The sequence below is a fragment of the Ochotona princeps genome, chromosome 23, assembly GCF_030435755.1.
Source record: "Ochotona princeps isolate mOchPri1 chromosome 23, mOchPri1.hap1, whole genome shotgun sequence".
NCBI classification, from domain to species: Eukaryota; Metazoa; Chordata; class Mammalia; order Lagomorpha; family Ochotonidae; genus Ochotona; species Ochotona princeps.
In genome coordinates this window covers 12266955-12279608 of record NC_080854.1, presented here as the reverse complement: position 1 = coordinate 12279608, position 12654 = coordinate 12266955, and the positions used below count along the sequence as shown (strand labels likewise).

At 42.8% G+C, this 12654-nt stretch overlaps 1 protein-coding gene across 2 annotated transcripts in view; it reads left to right on the top strand.

Annotated features, from left to right (window-relative positions):
• The first annotated feature begins 1144 nt into the window (after positions 1-1144).
• The window catches only part of DDX4 (DEAD-box helicase 4), a 63205-nt gene continuing 51695 nt past the window's right edge, over positions 1145-12654 (top strand). For both annotated transcript variants that reach the window (XM_058680190.1, XM_058680189.1), the window contains exons 1-3: positions 1145-1229; positions 9751-9811; positions 12305-12382. In XM_058680190.1, the coding sequence (XP_058536173.1) occupies positions 1158-1229; positions 9751-9811; positions 12305-12382 (211 nt within the window). In that variant the 5' untranslated portion in view covers positions 1145-1157. The remainder of the gene's footprint in view (positions 1230-9750; positions 9812-12304; positions 12383-12654) is intronic.

Sequence of the window (12654 nt, the reverse complement as noted above, 5' to 3'; positions counted from 1 at the left end):
TTAGTGGGAAGTGGCCACGTCCGGTGTGCTGGGGAACAATTAGAGGGAAAGCAAATGGAGGATCCGGCCCAAGAACGTGGAAACCAATGAGGAGTGAGCCATCGTGCAGCCTTGGACCTGGAGCCCCAACGGGCCACCCTTCGAGGAGGCCTATGACGTGACCCCCTCGAATGCCAGCAGGAAGGGAACGCGCAGAGGGCGAGAGTGGGGCGGGACCCCGCTGGCCAGCCGAGCGCTGATTGGCCAGTGGTGCCCGTCGCCTGGTGCTATTTGTTGCTGGAGCTGCTCGCCCCGCCCGACGCAGCCGGCGTCCTGCACGTGCGGCCGTTTAAGCGGCGGCGTCCGAGCCAGCGAGGACTAGGGGAGAGCCAGCAGCGGCGGGTGAGTGGGTCGACTGCCTTCCTCGGGGTATCAGCGGGCCCCTAGTCCAACAGGCGTCTTGATAATTGGAACTTTGGCCAAACGAAGAGCTTATGGAGCCAGTGGGAGGGAATGGGGAGACTTGAATCTAACTTTGGAGCCTTCTGGCCACTTGCCGGCCTAAAGCCCCAGAGGTGTTGGAGAAGGGCTTGAGGCCTGCGGAAGAGGTGAAGGCTTTGCCCAGGGCCTACGCGGCCTTTTCTTTTCCTTCTAGAACAAAAGATGGCTGAAGTATCGTTTGTGTATGAATGCTTCTTGTCCTTCAGCGAAAGGATCTAGGCCATCCAACACATTTGTCTTTTTCCCATCCAGCTCCAGGACCAGATCCCCTGTCCCCCCAATAAAACCCCAGCATCCGAACCAAACAAGCCTATTTGCCTTTCAAGGGAAAGTGGAGTGAGATGTGAAAAATTTTCCCTCCATTTAGTATCTTCTGAGCCAGTTAGGGACCCTTAAAGGAGGAGATAAATTCTACAGACAGATCTTGGGGGAAAGCCCCCGCATTGCGGGGTGGGTGGTGATTGCTAAAATGAGTAGGTAAATGGTTGGACTGGATTTTAAAAATAAAAACAACACCTCTAGGTAAGAAACACAATTTTCATTGGAAGATCCAGTACCTACTTCGGGAGGTTGCAAGATGTTGACGTGAAATGATGGTTGATTATGAATTTGAAGATAAAATGACCTGATTTAGCCAATTACTATGATTATTTTTGATGATAGAATTCGAAGTCACCATGGGAGATGAGGATTGGGAAGCAGAAATCATCAAACCTCACGTCTCTTCCTATGCCTCTGGGGTGGAGAAGGTAAAGGAACTTCAACATTTGAATTTGCGAATGCTGTTGGTTTTTTTTTTTCTTAATCAAAGTGGACAAGCACCTTAGTGGGATAGGTCTAAATTACAGATACTGTTTTAGTGTTTACATATTATTGTTATTAAGTAAGTGAAGAGGATGAGGAGGAGGCATGCTCAGCCTTAAATAGATTAAGGAAATTTGAGAATTAGAAACCAAAATAGGTATAATAATGTTCACAACATAATTTAAACCTCACTGATTGAGGACTAACCACAGGTGAAAGTAGGCTTGCACAAATGTGGTTGACTGGCAGACGCTTATATGGGAAATTGAAAATAATAATTTGGGGCCCAGTGTGGTAGCTGAGCTGCGAAAATCCTTGCCTCGCACATGACCAGGATTCCATATTGGCACTGGTTTGTGTCTCGATTGCGCCACTTCCCATCCAGCTGCCTGCTTGTGGTCTGGGAAAGCAGTTGAGGACAACCCAAAGCCTTGGTACCGTGCACACCACGTAGGAGACCCAGAAGAGGCTCCTGGCTTCGGATCAGCTCAGCTTTGGCCATTGCGGCCACTTGGGCAGTAAATCAGTGGATGGAAGATCTTCCTCTGTCTCTTTCCTGTATAAATACTAGTAACAATTTGATTTTGGTTAGTATGTTGAATTCTGAAAATTAATTTTATGTGGGAAGGGTTTTTTTTTTTAATATTTATTTATGTGTTTTGAAAGTAGGAGTTGGAGAGAGAGAGAGGCAGATCTTCCATGTGCTGGTACACTCCCAGGATGGCTGTGGTGACCAGGAGCTTCTTCAGGTTTCCCACATGCATGTTAGGGACCTGGATACTTGAGCCATTGCCTGTGGATTTCCCAGGCCATCAGCAAGGGGCTGGATCAAAAGTGGAACACTTCAGTGTTTAACTGGTGTCACAGGTTACCCCATAGATTACAAAGGTTATGTTCAAGAGAAAGTATTTAAAAATATATTTATGTAATGTTCATTGAGGTGAAATCATTGGTTGGATGCACGAATCATCAAAAAATTTTCCCTAATAGCATTGTGGAAGTTACATTGTAATTCAAAAGAAGAAACATGGATCTGCTTTTGCATTTCAGTTCTGGCTTGAAAACCATATTAAAAATTATTTTAGGGCCCGGCGGCGTGGTGTAGCGGCTGGGGTCCTCGCCTTGGAAGCCCCGGGATCCCATGTGGGCGCCGGTTCTAATCCCGGCAGCTCCACTTCCCATCCAGCTCCCTGCTTGTGGCCTGGGAAGGCAGTTGAGGACGGCCCGATGCTTTGGGACACTGCACCCGCGTGGGAGACCCGGAAGAGGTTCCAGGTTCCCGGCATCGGATCGGCGCGCACCGGCCCGTTGCGGCTCACTTGGGGAGTGAATCATCGGACGGAGGATCTTCCTCTCTGTCTCTCCTCCTCTGTGTATATCTGGCTGTAATAAAAAATGAATAAATCTTAAAAAAAAAAAAAAAAAAAAAAAAATTATTTTATTTTTTAATTTTCTAAAAAAAAATTTAATTTGAAACATAGAGTTAGAGAGATCTTTCGTTTGCTAGTTTACTCCCCAGATGACTGCAATTGCTGGAGTTGGTCCAGTTTGACTCCAGGAGCTTCATCTGGGTTTTCCACATTGGTAGCAGGGACCAAAGTACTTGCTGCTTTGGCTGCTTTCCCGGGTACATTAGAAGGGAGCTGGATTGGAAATGATTGAAACAGCTGGTACGCACATGGCATGCCAGCTTTACAGCTGGTAGCTTAACCACTGTGCTACATTATTGGCTCCCCAATTACAGGATTTCTAGCTTTTGGCTTCTGTCTGTCAGTTGCAACCATTTGAGCAGTGAACCAGTGGGTGAAAAAGTCTCCCTGCTTCCCCTGACTCTGTCTCTCCCTCTCTCTGTAACTCTGCCTTTCAAATGAATACAGCAGCCAGGCTGGGCCTGCCTGAAGCCAGGATCCAGAAACTCCATCTAGGTCTACCACATGGGTGTCAGGCACTCAACTGCTTGAGTCACCAGCTACCTGCAGGTGCTCGTTAACAAGAAACTGGAATTGGAAGCAAAGCCAGTACTTGGACCCAGCCCCGTTGATGATGGGATATGGGCATCCACCTGACGTCTTAATTGCTAAATGCCCATCCTGGAAGATAGTACATTTTAAAGAATTGTTTTTACAATTAAGTTTTGCAAGAATTAAGTTTTGACAGTGTCTGCAAAAGTAATTTTTTTCCCTTCAGAATTTCATGTTTGAAATCTGTGTCATTTTTAACCATATCTGGTGGTCACGCTTTAGTGAAAGTTCGTATTTTTTTTTTTTTTACATATAAGCTATCTTTATCTTAATTGAATTTCATTGATATGAGGAACTTATATTAGACTACTCCAAATATGATTCCCAATTGCTGGTCTTTCTTGTCTTGGACCCTATTTTGTAAATAGTATCTTCTGGGATACACTTTTGGAATAGCAGTTTAAACATCCCTTGGGGTGCCCCATTATATATCAGAATGCCTGAGTGTGAGTCCTAGATCTGCTTCTACTTCTAGCTTCTGGCAAATGCACATCCTGGGAGGTAGAAGTGAAGGCCTACCACCCACATGGGGGCCTGAATTAAGTTCCATGCGCTGGCCTGATCCTGCCCCACCTGCTACAGGCATTTGGGAAGTTGAGCTAGCAGACAGAATATAGGAAGCTCTTTCTTATTCTCTGCCTTGCAAAGAGAATAAATTAAGAAATAATGTCTTTGGTATGTTACATCTTTGTCATCCATTTCCCATCATAAAAGAAGAGAAAAATCACCCGCAAATATTGCTTATTGGAATAACCACTTCCACTAAAATTTTTAATAAGTTTTTTTTTTTTTTAAAGATTTATTCATTTTATTACAGCCAGATATACACAGAGGAGGTGAGACAGAGAGGAAGATCTTCCGTCCGATGATCCACTCCCCAAGTGAGCCGCAACGGGCCGATGCTGCGCTGATCCGAAGCCGGGAACCTGGAACCTCTTCCGGGTCTCCCACGCGGTCTCCCACGCGGGTGCAGTGTCCCAAGGCATTGGGCCGTCCTCAACTGCTTTCCCAGGCCACAAGCAGGGAGCTGGATGGGAAGTGGAGCTGCCGGGATTAGAACCGGCGCCCATATGGGATCCCGGGGCTTTCAAGGCGAGGACTTTAGCCGCTAGGCCACGCCGCCGGGCCCAATTTTTAATAAGTTTTTAAAAAAGATTTATTTCTTTTTATTTGAAAGGCATACTGACAAAGAGAAGGAGAGACAGAGATCTCCCATCCTCGGGTTCACTTTTCAGAGGCCTGCAATGACCAGAACTGAGCCGGACTGCACTCAGAAGCCAGAGCTTCTGTGGGTCTCGCACTTGGGTTCAGGATCCCAATGACTTGAGTCATCCTCTGCTGCCTTCCAGGCCACAAACAGGGAGCTGGATCAGGCATTGGAGCAGCTGGAACATGAACCGGCACTCATAAAGGATGTTGGCACTGGCAGGTGAAGGATTAGGCTGTTGAACCACTCTGCCAGCCCTAGTGAATTTTCTTGTTTTTTTTACATAATTGTATGTGGCAGTAATTTTTAAAAAGTTTTATTATTTGAAAGGCAGGGTGACAGGAGTAGAGACAAATCTTCCATCAGTGGTTCTGTGTACAAACGTCCTCAACAACTGGGAATGGGCCACGCTGAAGGCATGGGGCCCAGACCTGTGGGTCTCTGGGTGGGGGCTAGGGCCTAAGCACTTGGCCATCATCTGCTGCTTTTCCAAGTGTATTAACAGAAAACTCGAATCAGCATCCTGATACGGGCTGCAGGTGTCTGCATCAGTGAGTTAAACCCAGTGCCATGACGCAGACTGGCCATCATTGTTGAGTGTAGTTTCTTTCCACTCTTCACTGCTATTTGCATTACTACTGAGAAATACTTTCTTGTAGTTACATAACATGGAAAATGATATACCATAGTAGGAGTTTTTGTGAGCATTTTAAGGTGATGTTAGCTTTCAATTATGATATTGAAACAACAATCTTCAGATTGTTATTTTGAAATTTATTTTAAAATATGAAATTAGTTGGATGTAAGACATTTTATGGCTCCCCCTTAATCTTCATAGATTTGTTATAATGCAAAGTTTAATTTACACAGATAGGGTTTATGAAGAATTTTTCACACTGTACTGTAGCTTATTGTACATATTATGTACAATAAATTTTTGGAATTCACCTTTTTCAAATTTGTTATTCAATAACCTAGCTTGTTTATTGGCACTGGAAATATTACCTTGAATATTGTTTGAGGTTGACAGTTTATGCCATAATTCTTAATTTTGTTAAATTTGAGAGGCAAAGAGATGGGAGGAAGGGAGAACAAACCTGCCAAGGTTGGGCCTGGGAGGCATCTTGATCCTGAATCACCACCTGCTTACTCCCAATCTGCATTGGTTGGAAGCTGAATTCAGAGCCAGAGCCAGAGCCAGGAATCTAGTGTGGGAGGCAGGCATCCTAACAGGTGGTCAAATCACTAGGCCAAATTGCTGCTTCTAACCTTAATATATTTCTTAATATATTATTGGGTATCAATTTTAGTATTTTGCATTGGTCTGCAAACTTGACACCTGGTACTAGTTGTTCCATTAGGTTGTCATCCGGGGGTGTGGTGTAACTGATGACTTTGCTTGTCTTGGTTGAATAAAAGTTGCAGACTAGGGGTGAATACATTTCTATGTGAGAGAAATCTGAGGTCTTTCATTCAAGGTAGTTTCTTTTAAAGACCCCCATTTTGACTAGCTGTCTTAACTGAATTTACATTTGGAGAGAAATGCATGCTTCCCTTTAAAGTTAATGGTGTTTTACATCACTTCTCGGCCTTTTGGCTAAGATCAAGTGTTTTGGACTAGTAACATCCCTAACAATATCTGTGATTACTGTTTTATGTTCACATATATAGACAGTTTTGAAACAGTAAGGCACTGCTCTGGAAGCTCCTTAGAATCTTTAAGACTTGATACTCAAGTGAGTGTACTACCTCAGGATAGAAATGGAAGACCTAAGGTAAGGAAAGATTGGTTATGTAGCATTATAGAGTACAGAACGCTAAGTGGTTAGGCATTTTTACACTGCGTGCAGGCTTACTGGCATGAATCTCAGAATGTGTGGAAATGGGAGTGTACCAGATAGTCAACTGGATTTTTTTTTTTTTAGATGTAATGCTGCTTTTAAATTTTCTTTTAAATAGATCTGGCTAGGCATATGTACAGACAGCTCTCACCTGCTGGTGGACTCCTAAATGCCTGTGCAGCTGGCATGGGCCAGGTCACAGAAACTCAAGCCAGATCTCCCGCCCAGGTGGCAGAGACTAAATGCTTGAGCCATCATCTGCAGCCCACCAGGGTGCACGCCAGCAGGAAACTGAATTAGGAAGTAGAGCGGGTGCCAGAACTCCGTTGGTGATCATCCCAAGTGCTGTCTTAACTGCTAGGCCTAATGCTGGCCCCTATAATGCATTCTGACGGTGGGAGTAAGTGTATCCAGCTGTCCTTTCTGTTTGATGTTTTGTGGCACATTTCAGAAGGCTGAAACTATTGCAATTAAAGTGGAAAGAATGAAATACTTAATTTCTCCACAATTACAACTTTATTAGGTGATTTATATAGTTTATATAGTTTACATATATAAACCACTATAAATATATAAATCATTATATAAACCATTTATATAGTTATTTTTATATTATGTACATATAAAACCATTTATATAGTTAGATTAGAAAATAAGTGTGCATATAATATTAGAAAATTAAAATTTATTAATATAGATGAAAAGAAAGATATTCACCAAAACAGAGAAATATTTGTAACTATATTGAGAATGCTTATGCATTAAGCATTTTAAATTTCTGAATTTGGTTGAAGAAGGGCTAAGTGTTCTAGAAACAAAAGAATAGGAAAACCTCTGACTAAATATATTTTGGGTGCAACTAAGGTGCTTGAGAGAGTGTTGAGTATGGTTAAGCTGCTCACTGTCTTAGGCATTGTATTTTATTAGGGGTAATAAAATAAGCACATTTGACAATGAAGCAATTATGAATACTAAAAAATGCTTTACAAAAGGGAAAATATTTGACAGGCTCAGCCCTGGCTGTTGAAGCCATCTGGAGAGTGAACAAGTAGACAAAAGATCTCTCTCTCTCCCTCTTTCTCTCCTGTACTCTGGCTTTCAAATAAATACATAAATAAATGAATTTAGAAAGTTTGTTAATTTACAGTTCTAGAAGTCACTGGTTAGATGTTTGTTTTCACCTGGGCCGCCCGGTGGTTCATTCCCTGGCTTGCGGTTGCAGTTCTCTCTGTGTCTTCACATGGCACTCTCCCTCTGTGTGTGAGATCCTTTGCTTGGCATGTCATAAGGCATTTGGGATGGCATAGTGGACCCATTCAGGTAACCCGGGGCCCTTCAGGACTGGAGTGTGGCACAGCAGGCACCAGTTTGAGTCCCCGATGTTTCAGTTCCAATCCGGCTCCCTGCTAACATACCTGGGAAAGTAGCCCAAGTACTTCAGCCCCTACACCCGAGTGAAGGGCCCAGAAGCAGCTTTGGGTCTGGCCCAGCTCCGGCTGTTGTGACCATCTGGGGAGTGAACCAGCAAATGGAAGATCTCTCTCTTCCTTCTCTCCTCTCCACCCCCTCCCCTTCCCACTCTTTTCTTTTTGTATGTCTTCTCTCTGTAACTCTCCCTTTCAGATAAATAAAAAGTATTTTTTTAAAAGTCCTCAGTTTAGTCCACTGTAACTTCTTTCAAATAAGGTAAAATTTACAAGTTTCTGGCATTGGGACTTGATATCTAAAGTAGCCATTAGGCAACGATTGTAGCTAGTATGACTAAAAGACAGTGAGCTAGAAGTGGTGGGAAATGAAGTCAGAGAAGGAGAGGGCGAAAGAGGGGAGAGGAACTGGAGGTGGTTGGGGACATAGAGTTGGTAGGACTGATGTGGGCATTGCTAGAGAAAGAGCAATCCGTGTCAGGCAGTAGGTGAGAGCTCAAGGGGTTGGGCCCTTGCTGTTTATGTTGGAGGCCTGAATTTACTTTTTGGCTCCTGGCTTCAGCCTGGGCCCTGGCCCTTGTGGGGAGTTAACCAATCGATCAGTGCCATTTGTGCGTCTTTCTCTGTGTCTCTACCTTTCAAATAAATAAATATGTTTTCTAAAGAATTTCCAGGAAGAAGAAAGTCCTAGGCTTTAGATTATGTGTCGTTCTCAGTAGTGTGATGAGACCTGCCACAGTCCTGTCTGACTTGCCTTGGGTGTGAATTGTCCCTTTGTTCAACATATCCATGCTGTGTGTGATACCCACTCTGGTCAAGGATAACTGCAACACATGATCTTCCTATTAGTGTATTATTAGGAAGTCAGTGCTAGCCTAATGCTGTGTCACGATGCCTACATCACCCCACTTCATCTCATCACATTGGCATTGTGTCATCAGACATCGTTATAAGACTTGTCCTAATTGTTGGTAAGATACTGTTAAGACTATATTCACATAACCTTGTTAATGGTATAGTTATTATCTGTAATTATATATCATAGTATTTATAACTTATAAGGTAAATTTTATCATAAACACACACAGTCTACGTGTGTGTAGGTAAAATAGTATGTGTCAGGTGGGGCTGGTGTTGTGGCATAGTGGATAAAGCTGCTGCTTGTGTTGCCAGCATCCCGTATGGGCACACATTTGAATGCTGTATGCTTCACTTTTTAAAAAAAGATTTATATATTATTTTTATTGGTCAGATATACACAGGAGGAGAGACAGGAAGATCTTCGTCTGCTGATTCATTCCCCAAGTGGCCACGAAGGCTGGAGCTGAGCCGATCTGAAGACAGGAGCCTGGAGCCTCCTTCAGGTCCCCAATGTGGGTGCAGGGTCCCAAGGCCTTGGGCCATCTTTGACTGCTTTCACATTCCACAAACAGGAAGCTGGATGGGAAGCAGGACTGTTGGGATTAGAACTGATGCCCATGTCAGATCCTGGCACATGCAAGGCAAGAACTTTAGCCACTAGGCTACTGCACCGGGCCAGCTGCTGCACTTCGGCTCTAGCTTCCTACTGATGTTCTTCGGGAAGCAGCAGAAGATGATCCAAGTGTTTGGGCCCTGGGTACCATGTGGAAGATCTGCCTGGGGCTTCAGCCTGGCCCAGCACTGGCATGGCAGCTCTCCTGGGGGTTGAGGCAGCAGATGAAAACTCTCTTTTTCTCACTATCTCTCCCCTTCTGTTTGTAACTCTGACTTTTAAAAATGAATGAATAAATCTTAAGAAAGGTAAAACTTGGGATATTTATGGTTTGCTATGATCATAGTTTCAGACTTCCACTGAATGGAGGTTTGTGGTTAGAATTGCATCGTCTGTTAAAAAGAGATATCTCTGATTTTCTAATATTTGTGAAATAGATAATGTTACAGTCTTGTTCTAGAAAGTAAAAAAAAAAAAAACTCGTCTTTTTTCTTTATAGGATAGATTCTCTTCTGGAGCAAATGGAGACACTCCCAGCAGGACCCTGCCTTCGTCATCAGGTATGTGTGAGGACAAAAAGATGACAGGATTTCATCTGTTGATGAGGAGCCGACCGGCAGACATCATAAAGAGAGGTTATTTTTAGCATTTTCAGTGAGAAGTCATTGTAGTGTGGGTATTTGGGCTGGGACAAACATCCACATATTTGTCACATACTGGGGAGAAGGGAGAGGATACTGTTGCGTAGTGCAGTATGTGGTTTTGTAGGTTGGTATAAAACCTTTGCCCAATTAGGAAGTTGCATGTTTGGCTTGCAGGTTGCTAGGATATTTTCAGGGCTACTCAGCTAAGGGAGTAGGACTCTGGACAACAAGGTTGTTTAAAGCAAATTACAGTAGTACTGACTTGTCAGTCAAATCTGCCATGCTATATGATGCCTAATTGAGGAAAAAGTCTAATAAGAAATAAGATAAAAACCATTTTTTCTGCTGTCCCCTCCCCCTTCTTTTCTGCACTAACTGCTGCCTGGGGTGTCCCCATCTTTTATAGAGTTGATGTGAATGAGAAGATGGGTGGAAGTGATAGAATTTGAGCTAGGAAATTAAACTCACAGCAGTTGCCTTTTACTTTGTCAAAAGTACGTTGAAATCTGTTACTGCAGTAATTTTTCTGTGTTATGGTAAAATGCATATAACACAAATTTCAGCATCTTGTTTTAAGTGTACAGTTTTGTGACATTAATTCATATTGCTTTGCAGCCATCACCCACCTTAAGAACTTTTTCATCACCCCAAACCATCTTCAGTTCACTCTCTGAATTTGAATTACTGTGAATTCACTCTGTCTATATGAGTTTCAGTTGATCCTCCTTTTAGGGTGAAAGGGTTAGTAGTGCCAGGTAATAATTTAATCATTTCTCTTGGAAAATTGGTGACTGAGGTAAAGCGGTTTAGTCAAGGCTTATTTAAAAGATGAGCAAATCACAAACGCATTCAGGGATATTCAGGGATCGATTGAGCAGAGAGGAAAAAGGTAAAAGAGAGATGTTTGTATTTTTAGCTTGTGTTCCTGGGGAGAGAGAATGTGCCTCCCCCCATTGCCTGGCTTCTCCTGAGTCTAGAAAGGGAGTGGCTGATGATTCCTTCCCCGCCGAGTCCCAGGTTAGGGGCGTACATCCTGGGAAAGGGGTCGTTTGACGAGTAGGCAGGCCTGATTACACTGGGCAGAGGAGGTATGCTTCCAGTTTGTGACTTTAAGTTGTCAATATTTTGTTTCTTCCTGAGATTTCCTGCCCCTATTCTTAGAGATTGCTGAAGGATGTAGTTTCATCTCATTTCTTTAGCTACTTCCTGCTGTTTAGGAGTATAGGCATTGTGTGTCCCTGGTTGAGAAACCTCCTAGTCTCATCTGATGGCTTCATCTCATGGGCCATAGAAAGTCTGGTTGGTGCCAATGGCTGCGTCCCCTGCATTGTTACTGCCACTCTGAGAAGTCACCTTTTTTTGTCTTCTGAAGTAGCATGTAAGGGTCTTGACTGGCTCACAGAAGCAGACCAACTTATGCTTCGTGTGCACCTGGGCATGTTGCTCCCCTGCCCAGGAGTTCACATAGGAGGCGCCATAACATGCACTGTGTGCCCAAAGCCAGGACACACCCCCCGGGGCTCTTGTCCCTGGGGGAGATTGGGCATCCTGTTGCTTCTGAGGCTGATGGGACATAAAATGCTGGATTTCTTGGTGAAGAACTGTTGATTAACACTTTTATCATAGAATTTTAAGTATTTTTAAAGTTTAATCTTTTGAGTTATGGGTTATATAGAAGTGTTGTGAAGGATACGTTTCTAAGTATTAGAGAATCTTCAGAAAGTTTATCATTTAATAGCTTCTCATTTGAGCCGTTGTGATAATTTATATTATTATACTAATTTTTATAAACTTGTAGAATTTACGTTGTGACTTCTGTGGTCTGTTTTTACAAACATTCTATCCATTATTAAATATAATTTCTTTTACTGTTCATGGCTGTGAACACAGTGCGTACTATTCTCTGGATGATCCTAATTCGTTATTCTCCCTTGATGACTTTTCTTACTGCTACACACAGTACTTCTAAAAGCATCCCTATGTGTATCTTTGTAATCATGTGAGTATGTCCATTGGAGAAATTAATGTTAGCATAGTTTCAAAGAAGTGCCTTTTAAGTTAGGATCAAAACTTTGATCAGGTTTATAATTAAATACAGTGAGCACTTATTTCCCTGTGTCCCTGACCGTTCTGAGTATTAGCAAACCTAAAACTGTTTTCTACTTTACATGTGGTTATAGATTCTCTTATTAGGATTTTCAGTTCTTTCAGTACAAATGAGATTTAGTTGCCATTCATTTCTCTTTTGGAGAGTCATATATTCATATTTGTAATCCATTTTTCTACTAGGGTCATTGTCCCTCTTAATATAATTGTTTTTCTGCAATGTATAGCACCTTAAAAGGCTTGAAGCTTGAGTACCACCTGGATTCTTGTTTGTTTTTACTTTAGAAATGTTCTTTTCCTCAGATATGGACGATGGTTCTTCTAGAAGAGATCATTTCATGAGGAGTGGATTTGGCTCTGGGAGAAGTTTGGGAAACAGAGGTAACTGTTTTTGTCTTCCTTGAAGAATGGTATGAATAGAGGCTTTTGTAGATGTTTGATATAAAGTCAAGTCTATTGCAATTTAGTGTATAGGTAGAATGTTGGGATACTGAGTTAAAAGTTTTTCAGTTAAAAGTTTTTCAGTTAAATGGACGTGGGGAGAAAGGTGCCCTCCTTCACTGCTGGTGGGAGTGTAGGCTAGTACATCCACTGTGGAAATCAGTATGGAGAGTGCTTAGAGAACGCCAAACAAACCTACCATATGACCCACC